Source organism: Platalea leucorodia (genome assembly GCF_965183815.1).
Source record: "Platalea leucorodia genome assembly, chromosome: 21".
Classification (NCBI taxonomy): Eukaryota; Metazoa; Chordata; class Aves; order Pelecaniformes; family Threskiornithidae; genus Platalea; species Platalea leucorodia.
In genome coordinates, this window is record NC_138843.1 from 4,202,651 (window position 1) to 4,219,361 (window position 16,711).

Sequence of the window (16,711 nt, forward strand, 5' to 3'; positions counted from 1 at the left end):
CACCACAGGAACCATGACCTGACTCTGGGCCAACCCTCTGTATCCCTTCCTCCCTCCAACAGCAGCCTCGTGATGCAGTGCTGGCATGAGACCAGGGCACAGCCTTGTCCTCACCAATACAGGTCTTCATGTCCAGGGATGCCATGAAGCCGTCGAAGCAGAGGCAGCGGTACTCCCCGGGGATGTTAGTGCACTGCCCGCCATCACAGATGTCTGGATTATCCTCACATTCATCAATATCTAGAGAGAGGAGACCGTTGCCAAAGTAATGATGTTAGAGACAGTGAAAGGGTATTGTGGGAGCACGAGGGGGCAGGAGGGAGTCACAGGAGCGGCTCTGCTCCAAATCATGTAGTTACAGGACTCTGGAGCCTGTAATGAGGGGCTGGACATGGCAGTGCAAAGCAAAAACATCCGTCCAGGGAAATCACCTCTCTGGAAGTGACTTAAAAATGAGACCCCTCACCCTGAAGCCAACACTATGGCTGACTGGCAATGGACGCAGAGGTCCCCTCCCAGGGCTGACTGCTCACCTGCACATGATCTCTTGTCTGGCATCAACGCGTAGCCTTCACTGCAGCTGCATTCATAGCTGCCCTCCGAGTTGGAGCAGTGTGTGTCACAGCCGCCGTTGGTTATGGTGCACTCATCGATGTCTGAGGGAGAAGGGAGAGGTCAGGCAGTTGCTTGGGTCGCGGGCTGGGATACGTGCCTTGCAGCAGAGCTGCTCAGACACAGTGCCAGTAACAGAGACAAGGTGGGAGAGATGCTGAAGAGGAAACAAAGCTCCCCCAGCCAGAATAAAGCACCTCTTGCCTTCTCTGCCAGCCACTTGCGGCTCACAGTAGTTTCAGAGCTGATGACAGCCCCTGACCAGCAGTGCCAATCTCGCTGTAGCTCAACCAGGAGGTTCCCCCCTCGCCTTACCCTCAGACACCCCACCAAGCATTATAAGAGGCATGAAGCCAGGAGGGTTCTGGATGCACACTGGGGTCTTGGCACGGCTATTTGGCAAAGGGGAGCACTCACCGACACAGCCCTGCCTGTCCAGTGTGGCCTGGAAGCCCGAATCACACGCGCACTGGTAGGTACCAATGACGTTGACGCAGCGTCCGTTGCGACACAGGTTGTCACTAAGGGAGCATTCGTTGATATCTGTGGTGGGAAGAAGAGTTTAAGCAGTCAGTCATGCTGATGCCACGTTGAGCATCGTTTGGTACCCATCCCCGGGTACCCCCCACCTCCTGCTGTCTCCCAACTGAATTTGTCATTGCCCCATTGGTCACTCTTCAGTGAACAGCAGGTAAAACAACAGACATCATAAATGCAATGAAACGCTGGGAGTGACCTCGGTCCCTCCTGGATGTGTGTGTTCTACCCACGTATGGGATTGGAAGGAGAGATTCATGTGCCCAGCACGAGATCCAAGTCTCCCTGTGTCATTACCCTTGAACAGGCTCCGGTCATAACATAGCTTTCCATCATCTCACCAATGCAAGTGTTCCCTTCAGAAGTCAGCTCATGTCCAGGGGGGCAGATGCATTCAAAGCTGCCATCTGTGTTCATGCAGATCCCACCTCGGCACAGCAGAGGGTCCCGTTCACACTCATTGATATCTGCAGAGAATGGCATGAAATGTGGTGGACTGTCCCCTTCAGCTGGGTTTTCCAGATAATGGGGTGGTGCTGGTGCCATGCACCACAGTCCCATCACCAGAGATATATCCCAAAACAGAGGGACATCACAAAATTAACAGGGCAGTGAAACCAGGGCTTGGGTGAGTCCAGTGAACTCATGGCTGAAGTAGGCATTCTGGGAAATTGCAACTCTTGCCTTGGCTTCAGTAGAACATAAAGTGTAACATCAGGAGGAAAGAAGTTATTAGCTTTGTGCAGATTGGCCAGCAAAGACTAGAAGGATAGTTCCTAGCTCACATCCCACCTATCTTAGTACATTTTCACAAGTCCCATCAGCAGAGGGAGAGTTCCTGGGAAAATGTGTAGGTTGTTTGACAGAAGACTGACAGACAGGCTTTCTTGGTAACAGCCTGCAGAGTAGTTCCAGTATCACACACAGGGCTAGGAAATAGTCTGTACTTTTCTGAAAAAATCACATATGGACAAAGCGATTGAATTTACTAGGAACTAGGGAAATTCCTGAAATAGATTAAACTGCAGTGAGAGAGATGTGATCCAGCCAAAGATTAAACCAGGCTGCTGGCATTAAAAATGAAAAAAAAAAAAAAAAAAAAAAAAAAAGGAAAGAAAAAGGAAAGTGATAGAAAAGTTTATAAATGCCAGACTAAAAAACCCAAACAAGGGAAACTACTGGAATGGTGCACTGGTGATGGCTGGAAACAAAAGCCAAAAGAAGGAGGAGATGAAGCACTGCAAGTATCAGAACTGGGAAGCCTTGTTATCGATTCATTATCCATGGCCCCTGGAGAAAGCTTTTTTGTGATCTGCTATGATATTGTGCAGGTAACAGTCTTTGCGGTACTTGTGGTGTTTCACAGTGCAAGTTATGCTCTCTGGAAGGGCAAGTGCTGGATGAATCTGATCCTCTGACTTTGGAAACAGGAATCTGAGAATGAGGTTCTCTGTTTTGGTCCCAGAATAGATTAGAAGGATTTTGCATTCTTGCATATCCCTAGAATTGGCTCAAGATGTCCTGCACTGACAGTAAGAGAGCAAGAAAAGGGAAGCCTCCCTGGAACTGCTGAGAGGATTCATCTGTCCACAGCCATACTCTGAGAAACGTGCATTCAGAATACAAAGCCTTTGGGTGTAACATAAACAAACTGAGGGAGCTAAAAAAATGGCCCCAAGAACCCCTTAGTGACAGCAGGCAAAGGCAGTGATGTCAGATATATTTAAAGAACCCATTTTCTCCTCATATGTTTATTCTTCTGATTCCAAGCTTGTAATTAAGAATGGAATCTTTCACCTTACGTGAATAAAACACTCTGTTGAGATTTTCAGCTTATCTACAGCTAAAGCGAACTGGAATATGTCTGCCAATGGGGGTGACGGGCCCCTATCACGGTCCCACAGGACCCATGCCTCCGGTTCTCCATGGCAGGAGGCTGCTCCTAATGAACTGCAGAATGCAGGTTCAGTGCTGATGTTGTGGATTGCCAGGGGCTGGCAAGAATTCCTCCCTCACGAGGCTGAAGCCAAGTTCTTTTGCCAAACACAGGTGGGAAGAAGTTAATCCTTGACCACGGGAAATGCCATAGTGTCACAACACCCTTTGGGGTGAAATGACTCAATCCCCTGTCACCTAGAAAAAAGGGTAAGGTGGAACTGTGTAGATGATAGTGAGCAATTAAAAAAAAAAACAAAACAAAAAAACCCAAAAAACCCAAAACAAACAAACAAACAAAAAAAAACCCCAACCAATGAAACACAACATCCTTATATAAAGATATCAGAAACCTCATTAGTGAAAGAAGTTAGGAGGCCGTCAGTGGGGACTGTGACATTCTCAGCATCTCAGAAATGGAGGAGGAGAAGGAGGAAGCTGATCAGTGAGAGCTGTGGTAACCCACGCTACAAATTGTATGGAAAAGACAGAAAACCGTGCCAGTGGCAGGGTGGTAATACATTTTAAAGAACCCAGAGAATCAAATATGAAAAATAAATAAATGGTATCACATCGTGCCACAGATTGATGTGGTTTGAAAGTCCAAGCCAAAGCAGAAAGAGCAGAATATTAAGACTAGGTCAGTCAGACAAGTTAGTCTGGCTAGACAGACGAGGAGAGGAACATGGTATGCCAGGAATTAGAGGACAGCAACAGTCTGGCTGACTTGTTGGAGACGAACTGAGGTACTGAGGTCATTGATGGGATTTTTTTAAGCTACAAACAAGAATTATTAAATTGAAAACAGATGAGAATCTGACAGAATAAAAACAAGCGTGGGCCAGATGGGAGGAGCTGTAAAGAATTATCTGAGGATAAAGGACGATTAAATGGGCAGGTGAAAGGGAGCCCTTACAATTATAACTGGAAATAGAGTGGGGTAGAAGAATGCAGACGGTCTAGCAGAACTTCTCATGAAGGACTTGATCTGTGCAAATGTTTGAGAAATGGGACAGGGGCCTGATTAATGGTCGAAGCTGGTATGAAATTGCTGCAGATTCAAATCCCGAGGAAAGGTGCAGAAACAGCAACAGTTGATTAGATACCACATGTCAGTGAGACCAGGTTGAGAGTCATGTTAGAAAAGATGCAGTGGAAAGCAGCCCAAGAAAAATTAGATGAATCAGCAAGATTCAGAGCTAGAAGAGACACAAGTTATCAAGTGGTGAACCTCTTGCTGAGCAAGGTATGAGATACCTCCATGTTCTCATGCCAACGGAGGCACTTGGCTGTGGGATGTGCAATGACAGCAGGAGGCCAAGCAGTGCTATGAAGACCAAAGCTTAATATGTCTCCTAATACAGGAGTGGAAATAATAGGTTTACTAATCTCAGCAGTGATCTAATGATGATATAACTGACAGCTACTTGCAAGGAACATATATTATCTAGAAAAGGGACCAAGCTACATGTAACTGGATTAAAATGACTGATGTGGTATGTGAGACAGCATGTAGGGCAGGTAGACATACCAGGTTAAGAAGATAACTGTGGTGGCATGGATAGGGTACTACACAAAAAGATCTACAAGTTGAGAAACATTCTGCAACGGTGTTTGAAAATACATGATTTAATGTAAGGGTTAAACATATGATATTAATAATGTCTGGAGATAGGTGTATGTTTAGAGTGTGGATATGTAAATAATCAGTGGCAGAATAAATAATAGATGGGTAACACAAGGCTGAAAAGAAGTAGAAGGAGATGAGACATCACACAAAGGAAACAGCCAAGTGTGTATGAGAATTGGAGCTCACAGCCATTGAGTTCAAGCTGCTGGCCTGGCAGAGCTCCACTGTGTACTAGCCAATCCCCAGTACAAAGGTTGCCGTCTCCCTACGTAGCAGGAATGAAAATACCAGGCATGGATCCTGTCCCAGCTCAGTGGCAATGCCAGGCTCAAGCTCCAGCTGCTGGTGGCTGAAACAAGAGGAAAGGTTAGTGGCCAAGGTTTGGTGCAAGGGAAGGTCCAAGTGAGGGAAGAGTACAAAACGAAGAAGAATGAACATTGTACAAGTACACAAACAAGTACAAGATGAAAAAGGAAAGGCAAGGCCTTAGTCTTATGTAAAAAAAAAGGAAGGCAACATTGCACTGGGATTGCAGGGAAATGCCTTTGGAGTATAGCAAGTAGGAAAGGGATGGGAAATAACTTGAGAAAAGCTAGTTGGTGGCCCCATGGGCTCCCCGCATGGGCTCCCCTGTGGCCTTCCACAGCTGAGGTAACGGTGGCCAGGAGGCGGCAGGGCAGGCCCAACGGTGTCCATGAGTGTCATGGCAGGAAGAGCCCAGGATGCTCCCCTGGGCCTGGCACTATACCCGGAGTCCTCCCTGATGCTGGCCTGGGCTGCCTGTCTCCTTCCTCAGCTCATGGGGCACCACCAGCCCAGGTGGTCCAGGAGGTCCTCATAAATAGAGGTCTCTGCAGGAAGGCTCCCAGTTTTGGCCTCAAGTCTGGCAACCTTTTCATGGTCTGTCCTTGCTCTGCATGGTACAGAGCCCTGGGGCATCGCTAGCAGAGACAGCATGGGGCCCGTCACTGATGGACTATTGGCCCACGTAAGGCACAGCAGCCATGCAGGAGGCAGAGGCTACAGCTCTGTCTCTTTGCCTTCCTTCTCTGGAGGGGTCTGGGGCTCAAGCCAAGCCTTCCTGGGGACATGGCCTCTCCCTTTATGTCCTCCAGTTTAGAGAGCCTGTGCTGTGTCTCATGAACCCCTGACTTCACTTTGCATATGCTTTGCTGTCCTCCCAGGGTTACATCTATGGTGCTCTCAGCTACACGCGCAGCGTTCCTCTCTCTACACGTGCTGCCCTTCAGCCCAGCTCTGCCTTTGCGATCAAAGCAAGGCAGAAGACTCACTGCCCTGGGGAGAGCAGAGGCTGCCAGGGCTCTCTGCAGCACAGGGACTCCCACAACTCCCCCAGAGGGCAAGGAAGAGATTTGGCTTGATACCAGGGGACAGACAGACAGACAGGTAGCTGGACAGCCGGACGCACAGACTGCAGCTTGGCATGAAGCCCTTTGTCAGATCTGGCACCAGCTACTTTCCTGCCTGTTGCAAAAGAGTAAGGGTGTTGCCCTGCCTTGGAGACAAGTCCTTACCCATGCAGTTCTTCATCATCATGAAGCCACTCTCGTAGCCTTCGAAGCACTCGCACTCGAAGCTGCCCGGTGTGTTGACACAGGTGCCATGGCCACACAGGTCTGGTGAGATGCGGCACTCGTCGATGTCTGTGGGGGATGAAGACCAGCTAATGGAGGCAGGACAGACTACAAGCACCATTACAGCTGGCACGGGGCTGCCTGTACTGCACATCAAATTCAATGAGCAAGGACTGGCAAGTCTGACCCAGCAGACCAAGAAATTCCTCTTCCTGAAGGGAGAGACAGCAGTTAAGCTTTGTCTCTGGTGCAGGACTGATCCTTTGATCCCACGAGAAGGAGGAGCCTTATGCTCATGGTCCTGCCCTTGGCTTCTCAGCATGTCCCTAAGATAACCGCCATGACTTCTTCAGGTACCACCATCATGCTAAGCATCCCACAAGGCAGGCAAGGCAGCAAGATGGGCAAGAGTGGTCCATAGGGGGGCTACTCTTCCCTTACCTGTGCAGTTCCTTTCCTCAGCATCCAAAGCAAAGCCGTTGCCACAGAGACATCTGAAGCTGCCGATGGTGTTTCGACAGGTCCCATGAGTGCACAGGCCAGAGAAGACCTTACATTCATTCACATCTGTGAGTGAAGGCAGAACAGCAGTGTTTCAGGGAGGGGATGTCTGCAGTGAACCGAGGGTCCCAGGGCAGGCAGCAGGTTCCTTGGGCTGTAGCTGAGATGGGCTCAGCACAGCCCACAACCAGCAGCTCCCCTCTTTCTTCTCACCTTTGTAGAAGGGCCTTCCTGAAAGCACATCTCCTCGGTTGGCAAAGCCGGGCCCCCTCGGGCAGATGGCCTTGTACTCGCTGGAGCCGACCTTGGGACATTCTTCACAATCGATGCCCCAGGCTGAGCCCACAGAACAGCAGCACATGTCGATCCGGTACTTCCCTGGCAGAGGCTCCGTGCACTCATCTTCATCCCACTTCATGTAGCACTGTTCCACACGCACGTCTGGTGAGAGAGCAGAGCTGAGCCCTTGCCTGCAGCACCCAACCTCTTGTAAAACCAGAGATATCATTTTCTGTGACGTAGTTAGCAAGGTTCCTGGAACAGCTTTGGCTGGAGAATCCTCCAAACAATGTGCCATTTGGATGAGGTCACCTTGTTTGGGATGCTATGAGAGATGTAATAGTATGGACATGGCCAGCCTGTGACTGTTGGCAACAGGGCCAGAGAACAGACCCTCCATGGTGTAGTTAGTAGGGCAGGCGGTCCCTAGGAATGGCAAAGATTTGTCACTGTCTGCCCAGAAAGCAGCCAGGAGTTGTTTTAGGGCTGCTGGGCCATGTCATTAACCAGTTAGGTTACCTATTTGGCTACCCGTGAAGTCCACCCAAGGAGAAGCATTACTGGCTGAGCCTGGGGACACGAAGTTATGGCAGCCTTGCCTTGGTTAGGCTGCTGGGTTTGGCAGCCCTTACCAGGTATGACGTGCCATCACTCAGTTCCCAAGACTGCTGCACATGGTGCGTAGGGGGTGGTGAGATGAGGTGTCCTTACCCACACATGTCCTAGCAGTGCCATCAAGGGTCAGTCCTTCCGGACACTCGCACCGAAAGGAGCCAGCCGTGTTCACACAGCGTCCATTTGGGCAGACACCAGGGAAGACCTCGCACTCATTCACATCTGTCGGCACAAAAGCAAGAGAGAGGCATGAGAGTGGCACATGGCCAAGCCCGGTATGGACTTGAGGGCCTCCTAGAGCAGGTGGAAGGTGCCCAGAGCTGCCCACCAGACTAAAACTGGCAACCTGGTGCAATGAAAAACACGTGCTCCATGCACAGCCACAGCCATGCCCAGACACTTTTGCACAGAGGCTGCATTACAAAGCCTTGTCAGAGACAGACAGACAGACAGGATGGTCCTGTTGCACATGTCCATCGTTGGCCCAGCACTGACAGAGCGGCACCAGGACTCACAAACATGAGTACTGCTGATGGAGCAGCTAAACCTGGAAACCTATTTCCAGGCACATAAATGACAAGAAAATCATCAGTAGTAGTCAGCATGGATTGACCAAGGGGAGGTCATGCTTGACAAGTGTGATAAAATTCTATGATGCAACGTCTGGCCTGGTAGATGAGGGAAGAGTGGCAGATATTGTCTACCTATCCTTCAGTAAGGCCTTTGTCACTGTGTCCCAAAAAGTCCCCATAGACAAGCTGTTGATGTATGGGCTGGACGAGCAGACAGCGAGGTAGATTGAAAACTGGCTGAATGGCTGGGCCCAGAAAGCGGTGTTCAGTGGCATAAAGTCTAGCTGGAGGCCAGCAACTAGCGGGGTACCCCAGGGTTCAATACTGGGTCTGATCCTGTTTAACATCTTCATTGGTTATCTGGATGATGCGGTAAAGTATGTCCTCAGCAAAATTTGCTGATAATACATAACTGGGAGGAGTAGTTGACACACCAGAAGGTCATGCTGCCATCCAGAGGGACCTTGGCAGGCTGGAGAAATGGGCTGCCAGGAACCCCATGCACCAGTATATGCTGGGGGTCACCCAGCTGGAAAGCAGCTTGGCAGAAAAGGACCTGGGGGTCCTGGTGGACACCAAGTTGAACATGAGTCAGCAATGTGCCTGTGCTGCAAAGAAGGCTAATGATATCGTCGGCTGCATTAGGAGGAGTGTTGCCAGCAGGTCGAGGCAGGTGATCTTTTCCCTCTACTCAGCACTGGTGAGGCCACACCTGGAGTGCTGGGTCCAGTTGTGGGCTTCTCAGTACGAGAGATGGACACACTGGAGGGAGTCCAACAAAGGGCCAGACTCAAAGATGCAGGATAACAACAAATAAACAATGACCATGTTCCCAATTAAAAAAAAAAAAAGTCTTCCGCATCCTGCAGCACTTTACCTTCACATGTGACCCCCTTCATCCTAGCATATCCCCGGGGACAGGCAGTATCTGCAAGAAAACAGAGGAACGTCAGCAAAGAAATGGGCTGCATCCTGCCTTCCTGACCTCTGTGCCAAGCAGAGCCTTACCGATCTCACAGCGCTCACAGGGGCTGCCCCACGCTGCCCCCAGCGTAGCACAGCACTCCGATTTCAGCGTGGCCCCGTTGATGTTCACCTCGCAACGCCCATCCTGGATGTTCAGCCAGCACGTCCCTTTCATGCTGTCTGTAGGGGCAAAGACAAGGTGTGAGTGAAGAGCTGCTCCTTGGTGGAGGTTCCCAGCTTCATGGCAGCCAGGCTGCCGCGAGAAGCAGCTAGGAGAAACTATCCCTGAGCTGCAATGGGACTATTGCTCGCTGGTGTCGCATTATCCTTCAGGCTGTGGGGCCAAGCACTTTGCAGCATGGACACAAACTGTGCTGGTGCTCAGAGCCCTGTCCCGCTGCTCTGCTGCGGAGCAGCATTTCTGTGCTCTCTGATACACCTGCTATTGCATCAGTTCTGTGTCCTCCCTTTTCCTATTCCCAGCCTGCTCCTCGTCTGGGTAGAAACAGTCCCTTCTCTCCCGCTGCCCCAGTGATGCCTTGCAAAGCCCTGACCATCTCGGAGTGGGAAGCGGGTACCTTCTTATCATCTTGATGAGAAGGGATCTACTTCATCGTGATGTGCCTTAATGTCAGCACACTACAAACCCATCTGGTGAATGAGAACCCACCATCCCGATGCCCTGCAGGATCCCCTGGGACCCCATGGCTGTGCTTTGTCTTGCGGCAGCACAGCTGGGGATTTCTGTGGCTGCCACACACTGCTCAGAGCACTGCCTGAGGCTGCAGCTTTTCAGGCTCCCTGGATGCATAAGAGAGACGTTAGTTGTTAACAACCACCAAGGAAACACTAGGTGAGAAAGAGAGGCCTCAGAGGATCCCCATCCCAAAGGCAGGAGCATGGGACTTGCTTCAGATGAACAACAAGGGCTGCTGATGGGCGCTGCTGCTATCAGAGCTGCCTCTAGAAGGCCACATCCTTACCCACGCAGATGGTGCCACTGGGATCCAGCTTGCTGCCTGGGGAGCACTCGCAAGCAAAGGAGCCAGCGTTGTTCCTGCAGACACCGTTCACACAAGGGTTAGAGGTGCACTCATTGATATCTGCGGGAAGAAAGGGACTGTCACTGTTGTGAGTGCCATGGGACCCAGTTTTCTGGGCCAGAGACTGGGGGAGATGAGGAGCAAAGAACATGAAGAAAGGGGTTTTTCAGCTGTTCAGAGGACCACCAGTCCAGGCCACAGGAGTCCTGCATGTACAACTCAAGTATGCAGCATCTCAAGGGGGTTGGGCATGGACAGCAGACACCATGACATTAGTGAGCTTCTTCGGGATTGAGGGAAGGGATGGACTGAGGGTGGTTGGTGCAGCTACCAGGGAATGATGGACTTGCTCGCTCAGGGCTGCTCCTGGCTAAGATGGGAGCGGCCACAGCACTGAACATGCCTTCATGTACCTGTCCGAACCAGATGTGAGGCTACAGAGCATTTGCCATTTTTCACCTTCTTTACAGAAAATCAGTTTTTTTCTCTAAACAGACATTTATGTGTACAGTGCCAGTTCTCAAATGTTTGAGGACTTTGTGGTCAGGAAACAATTTCCCCCACTCCAAACTGTAAGCTTTCAATCAAATCCCCAAAACTTGCAATTTTGGTCTGGTTTTAGCTAAAATTTTGGGGGTTTAGAGGAACTTGTTCTGGTTTTCATTCTCTGAAAAGCCCAGATGGTCTGGGTTTGGATGTCCACTATTTTGAATGAAGTGTGAAATTTCCCCCTAGGAAAAAAAAAAAAACCAAAACACAACAAACCCACAAACCCAAAGCCTGGACCTGCTCCAGTTCAAACCACTGTGGTCAAAAGGGAACCAAAGACACGTTAGACCTTGAGCTCCCTTTCAGGCAGGACCTCAGGCCATAGCTCTTTACATCTTGTGAAGATGTTCTCCGTTGCCTTCAGAGTCACATTACCTTCACAGGTATCTGTCTCCGTCCTGAAGACAAAGCCCTTGGGGCAGGTGCAGGTGTAGCTGCCGGGTGTGTTGCGGCACAGTCCGTTGTCACACAGCAAACGATTGACAGTGCATTCATCAACGTCTGTGGGCAGAGAGATGGGGTTTCTGAGCTACAACACCAGCGTCCACTCTTCTACTCTGCCGGCCCTACAGAGCTCTGGCAGCCTGAGAGGCACAGAAATGCAGTACCGTCCGCAAAGCAATACAACGTGGAAAGTATGTTAAATCACGTATGTGTAGTTTCTCGCATAGCACCTTGTGCTCTTCCACGTGGGCAAGGCAGCCCTGAAGGGGGACAGTGCTCGAGGGCATCAGCTGCTGTGTCACCTCAGGCTCCTGTGTAGCCAGAGGTCTGCGTCTGGCTCCCAGCCTCATACGCTGAGTGCATGCCACCCTCTCCCCACCAGCACTGAGCTCCTGGTTCCCTATGCCACGCCGAGCTTGCGCTGCCCTGAACTCACCCACACAGTTCTTGCCCGTGGGATCTGACTCGTAGCCCAGGTTGCAGATACAGCGGTAGCTTCCACGCAGGTTCTCGCACATGCCGTTGGGGCAGATGTCTGGGTTGAGGGCACATTCATTGATGTCTGTGCAGAGAAAGAAGTCAAATTAGATGGACCGTGGCAAACGCAATAGAGACTGTGTGGTGGTGGCAGGGCAGGGACAGAGCGGAGTGTTACGTTTGGGTGAGGGCAGTGCCTGGGGCAGGGGCCAATGCCTGCTAGACGTCAAAACCTCAGCTTCAGAGATTTGCAAAGTGCCTTGAACAAATCTGCCTTTGGATGGTTCTGCAGCAAGGTGTGGTGGGCACCACACTCCCGCTGCCCATGTGGATGATGGTTGGGCTCAGGTCTGCAGGGCATCTGGCAGGGAGAGCCGTGGGCGTCCCTGCCATCACCCACCTTCTGCCTGCCCTCCCGTCAGCAGCACCAAGTGCCCTGGGCATGTGGACAGTAACCCAGAAGGGCAGCAGTCAGGCTGGCAGCATCTCTTCCTCTGCATCAGCATCATCTCACCGCCTTTTTGGAGGAAAGCTCTGGTGCCCAGGCAAAGAGATTTTACCCTGGCGAGAACCAGCCTCCCCGCAGAACAGGGCAGGTTTGTGTTTGTACAGCAGTGTCCTCGCAGTGCCATAGTGCCAGATGGCACGCAGCCCAGGCCAGGGCTTCCCAGACACTGCTGGCCTTTGTCTCCATGCAGTTGGAGTTCAGTTACATCCCCGGGGAAATGCAACCCTGGAGAGCGCTGAGCACGCATAGTCCTGGCTGCGGGCAGCGATGGGCTGACCAGAGCATGTCTGACATTAGCTTCTTGCTAGAAAGCATCTTATCGTTAGCCTGAGACTGACTTCGGCCAAGACACGGTGCCCTGGAAGGAAGCCCAAGAAGCCACCAGGGTTTTGCCTCTGGCTCATTCCCATTTGGAAAGTTTTGAAAGGCCGTAGCTATCTGGCTGCTTTGTGCTCTTCCTGCTGATCCAAGCACTGCCCAGGGCTGGCAGCGCAGCCGCCTGCCTGACCTCTTGCACAGCTGTCTAATTCAAAGCAGCGCCTTGGCAACACATCCCAACACGCGCTTATCACCTCCCGCTCCCTGGGAGACCGTGAACCCTCTTCTCCCACAACCAAGGAGCTGGAGGGCAGAGGAGGGAAACATGAAAGAGGATGCAATTGGTCACGCTCTTCATTCCCGTCAAAGCAGGGAGTAAAGCCAAACTCTGTGTGTGCATCCCCAGAAATGTAGTTCCCACAGGGTGCCAGGAATCAACCACTTGATTCAATACACAGTCCTCAGGGATGCTTGCTCAACATTAACTCGTGGTGCTTTAGGGAGGAGAAAAGACACATAGCACCCCTCTCCCCAAGCTCGCATCCCACCCACAGACACTCGCTAACACAGAGACAGGTTCTTGCATGCACTTACACCCACCCAAGCTACCCTGCGCTTACTCACAAACAGCTCTCGCATGCACGGGCGGAACGCGCTAACTCTCCAGCACCCCCTCCGCAGCGCCAAGTCTCTCATGGCACGCGCTCCCACAGTCACACAGATGCACGCACACGCCGTTAAAAGCAGCTGAAAGACAAGAGCTGAGCGTGACATTAGATGGGCCTGTCTAGGATACGGTACATGGGATGCTCATACCTCTGCCATCAGCTGTTATTCCGATGCCGCTGCTGCAGAGTGCCTGGAATTCAGCTGTGTAGAAAGCACAACAGAGCCATTAGCTTTTCTAGACAGTTCAGGCACAGTGACATTAATTCTGGATAACGTTGGACTTATTGCTTGTTTGTTTGTTAGAATGTCATCTGCGGGCTTCCAAGCAGTGCCTGTTTATTACTTATGCAATGTGTAATTTAGAGCTGATACTCGCAGTTAGTAGTCCAGCACTGTGAGAATCCCTGCAATGAGATCAGCGTCAGATTCGTGGATCCAACCTAAATTTGCTGACTGCATGGCATCCCTTTCCCCCTGCCTATGGCTTTCCCACGTCACTGCCAAGCTGCCTAGGCCATCTCAGGGACCTGTCAGGGACCCAGAATGTCTCTGGGCACCTTCCTGGCTTTTTGCAAACTCAGATGGAAGAGGAGCTCACCAGAGTTTTTGGCCGGACAGGGTTGGCAGGGCTCTCCGAAGCCATGGTCTGGGTTAGCACAGCAGCACTCGGACTTGGTGACTGCTCCCGGAAAGGGACGAGCACACGTGCCCTTTTTAATGCCTCCATAGCAGGTGCTGCGCATGTGGGTGTCCACGCAGACTCGTCCGTCCACCCCGATAGCCAGGCCCCCCAGGCACTCGCAGCGGAAGGAGCCCTCTGTGTTAATGCACCAGCCGTTCATGCAGATTCCTGGCGTCTCGCACTCGTCGATGTCTGAAAGAGGAAGCACAAACTGGCTGTTACCTACCCGCGGGCAGCAGGACACACGGAGAGGGGCTTTGGACTGTTTTGCAGGGAGACTTGGAGACTAAGAGGGAACTAGGGGTGCAGCTTAGAGCATCACATCCCCTGCATGCTCTGCTGGCTGTCCCTGACGGTTCAAGGGAAGGAACAGGGATCTGGGCTTCTTCAGTCTCCCGAGACCCAGCCCCTTCTCAGAGTAGCAGGGTCTGGTCTCTGCTCTGTTAACGGGGCGGTGACCCAGAGAAGTCACCCTGTGTCACAGCAGCATATCACAGAAATGCTATGTTCTCGTTCTCCTCCTCCTCCTGTCTCCACTCTGCCTTCACATCCTAACCTTCCTGGCTTTGGGAGGTGGCACACAAACCGTAGTGGAACGTGCTGTAGAGGCTGGGGAAGCTCTGGAGATGACTGCTGCCAGCTCACATTGGCCATACAGAGCTTCACAGCCCTGCTTAACCTCCTTCAGAAAGAGGATTTAAGCTCCAGTTTGCGCTGAAGTAGTGGAAGTACAAGAACATTTTCCCTTGTGCCCATTCTGCTGAGAAAGGGTAGTTTCTGGTGGCAGAGCAGGAGATGCCTGGGAACAGCCTTGGTTTTTCTCAGCTCCCCTTGGCCTCAGACACATCGCAAGTCCCCAGGAATGTGGACGGCAGGCTGGGAAGAGGGCAGAGACAAAGCTTGGGGACCTACGCACCGACACAGTACCGCCCGTTGGGAGCCAGCACAAAACCAGGCTTGCAGATACATTTGAAGCTGCCATCCTCATTGATACACATCCCGTTGAGGCACATGTTGGTCGTGGCACATTCATCATGATCTGGGGAGGACAAACAGAAAACACGAGCTGAGCCAGAGAGCTGCAGAAAGACTCTCCTGTGCTCAAAAACTCTCTGTCCCCCATCTCAAGGTCAAACTGCTTCTTACGGCAGTGGGTGCTAATCCTCAAGGCAGAGTTCCCACTGCTGCTCCAGGTCAGAGCTGTCCTGCTCCGTCCCTGTCGCTCTCAGTACCCCAGGTCAGCCAGTGCAGCTCGCAGCAGGACTTGCACACTGGCTGCTGGAGGCAGCAACTCTCGGGGTGATGGAGAATGTCCCGCAAAGCCTACAGGAGCACTCCAGGAGCACTAGCACCCTTATAAAAACACCTTCCTATTTGTTCTCTCATGTTAAGATGCACTCTGCCCTAGCAGTGTCTACCCAAGATAAAGGGAGTACAGCACAGCTTAAAGTAACCACCAGTCCCCCAGGAGAACATAGTCCCAGCTCAGTCCCAACCTCCCCGAGGCCACAGATGACAGCACATCAGGAAATAGCTTACCAACACAGTTCTTGCCATCAGGGGTGATTTCAAAGCCAGCATTGCAGATGCACTGGAAGCTGCCATCAGTGTTAACGCAGCGGCCGTTCCTACACATCACTCCATTCATGATGCACTCATCAATATCTGGCAGGGAAAGAAACATAAGAAAGTAGCAGCAGGTGGAGTGAGAAGCAGTTCCAGCTTAATCTGCTCCATGAGAAAACCAGGCGAGTGTTCTCAGACACTCAGAGTGTGCCCCGCTCCAGGATCACACTCTTCCCCTCTGTACGAACTGCAGGAGATGGAAAAGATGTGGAGAAAGCGTTCTGCATGCTCTGGAAGCATCACTACATTTGTGAGGTTACAGCTCCGGGATCCCAGGCCCTCCATGATGTCCTTGTCAACCTCCTGCCTCAGGGCCCCCTTTGCAACTCAAACTATCCTAGGCCTGTTCAAGTCCATAATAGGCAACAAAAGCCCTCAGATCAACAGCCACGGACCCAGGCCTGCTACTGAGTGCCACAGAGACGTGGTCCCGGTGCCTCAGCAAAATGAATCGCAGGGCAGAAGTTGGGGTACAACGTGGCTGACTGCAGTACGGCAGCAGGGGAGATGCTGTGTTGCATGTCAAGAGCATGATGTCCCCTTGCTCTGGGAGACAGGCCACTGAACGCCTCTGGGTAAAGATGAAAGATGAAAGGAAGAGGGCTGTCTCAGGTAGGGTGTTGTTACTGACCCTTTATCCAGAGCTGGAGAAGACAGGATGAGCTATTTTATAAACAAATTACAGAAAACCAGTAGGCTGGCCCCAGTGGCAATGGAGGATCCAGACACTTTGTAGACTTCTAACATGGAGCAGTTAGCTTGAGAGCAGCCTGGCAGAAAAGGGTCTGAATCAGAGATGAAATAGGGTGGCCCTGCACAGAAGGAAACCTCCTTTTGGGTTATATCAACAGAAGAGCTGTGTGTAACCCACATAGGACAGTTTCTTGTCCTGACAGCTAGAGAGGTCACAGCTGAAGGATGACATCCAATTTTGGCACTGCACATTAGGAAAGATAAAGGCAAAATGGAGGAAGTTGAGGAGATAAAAACAAGGACAATGAGAAGCTTAGAAACATTATCAATGAGAGCAGATTGAGAGACTTGCATTTGTTTAGTCTAGAAGGGAGATGACAGGGGGGTTAACACGTTGCAGTTTCCCAACATGGAAAAAAATGTTGTAAAGGAGACAGTGAGGAACTAATTTTCATGGACA

The 16,711-nt window shown here is 51.3% G+C and overlaps 1 protein-coding gene across 1 annotated transcript in view; it reads right to left on the minus strand.

Moving 5' to 3' along the window:
* The window catches only part of FBN3 (fibrillin 3), a gene marked incomplete at both ends in the record, with an annotated part of 107,213 nt that overhangs the window by 20,210 nt on the left and 70,292 nt on the right, over window positions 1–16,711 (minus strand). The window contains 17 exons of the mRNA XM_082331014.1: window positions 115–240; window positions 534–656; window positions 1,030–1,155; window positions 1,491–1,616; window positions 6,250–6,378; window positions 6,751–6,876; window positions 7,024–7,251; window positions 7,801–7,926; window positions 9,154–9,204; window positions 9,285–9,422; window positions 10,226–10,345; window positions 11,210–11,335; window positions 11,715–11,840; window positions 13,398–13,451; window positions 13,849–14,124; window positions 14,849–14,971; window positions 15,472–15,597. Coding sequence (XP_082187140.1) covers window positions 115–240; window positions 534–656; window positions 1,030–1,155; window positions 1,491–1,616; window positions 6,250–6,378; window positions 6,751–6,876; window positions 7,024–7,251; window positions 7,801–7,926; window positions 9,154–9,204; window positions 9,285–9,422; window positions 10,226–10,345; window positions 11,210–11,335; window positions 11,715–11,840; window positions 13,398–13,451; window positions 13,849–14,124; window positions 14,849–14,971; window positions 15,472–15,597 — 2,250 coding nt within the window. The remainder of the gene's footprint in view (window positions 1–114; window positions 241–533; window positions 657–1,029; window positions 1,156–1,490; window positions 1,617–6,249; window positions 6,379–6,750; window positions 6,877–7,023; window positions 7,252–7,800; window positions 7,927–9,153; window positions 9,205–9,284; window positions 9,423–10,225; window positions 10,346–11,209; window positions 11,336–11,714; window positions 11,841–13,397; window positions 13,452–13,848; window positions 14,125–14,848; window positions 14,972–15,471; window positions 15,598–16,711) is intronic.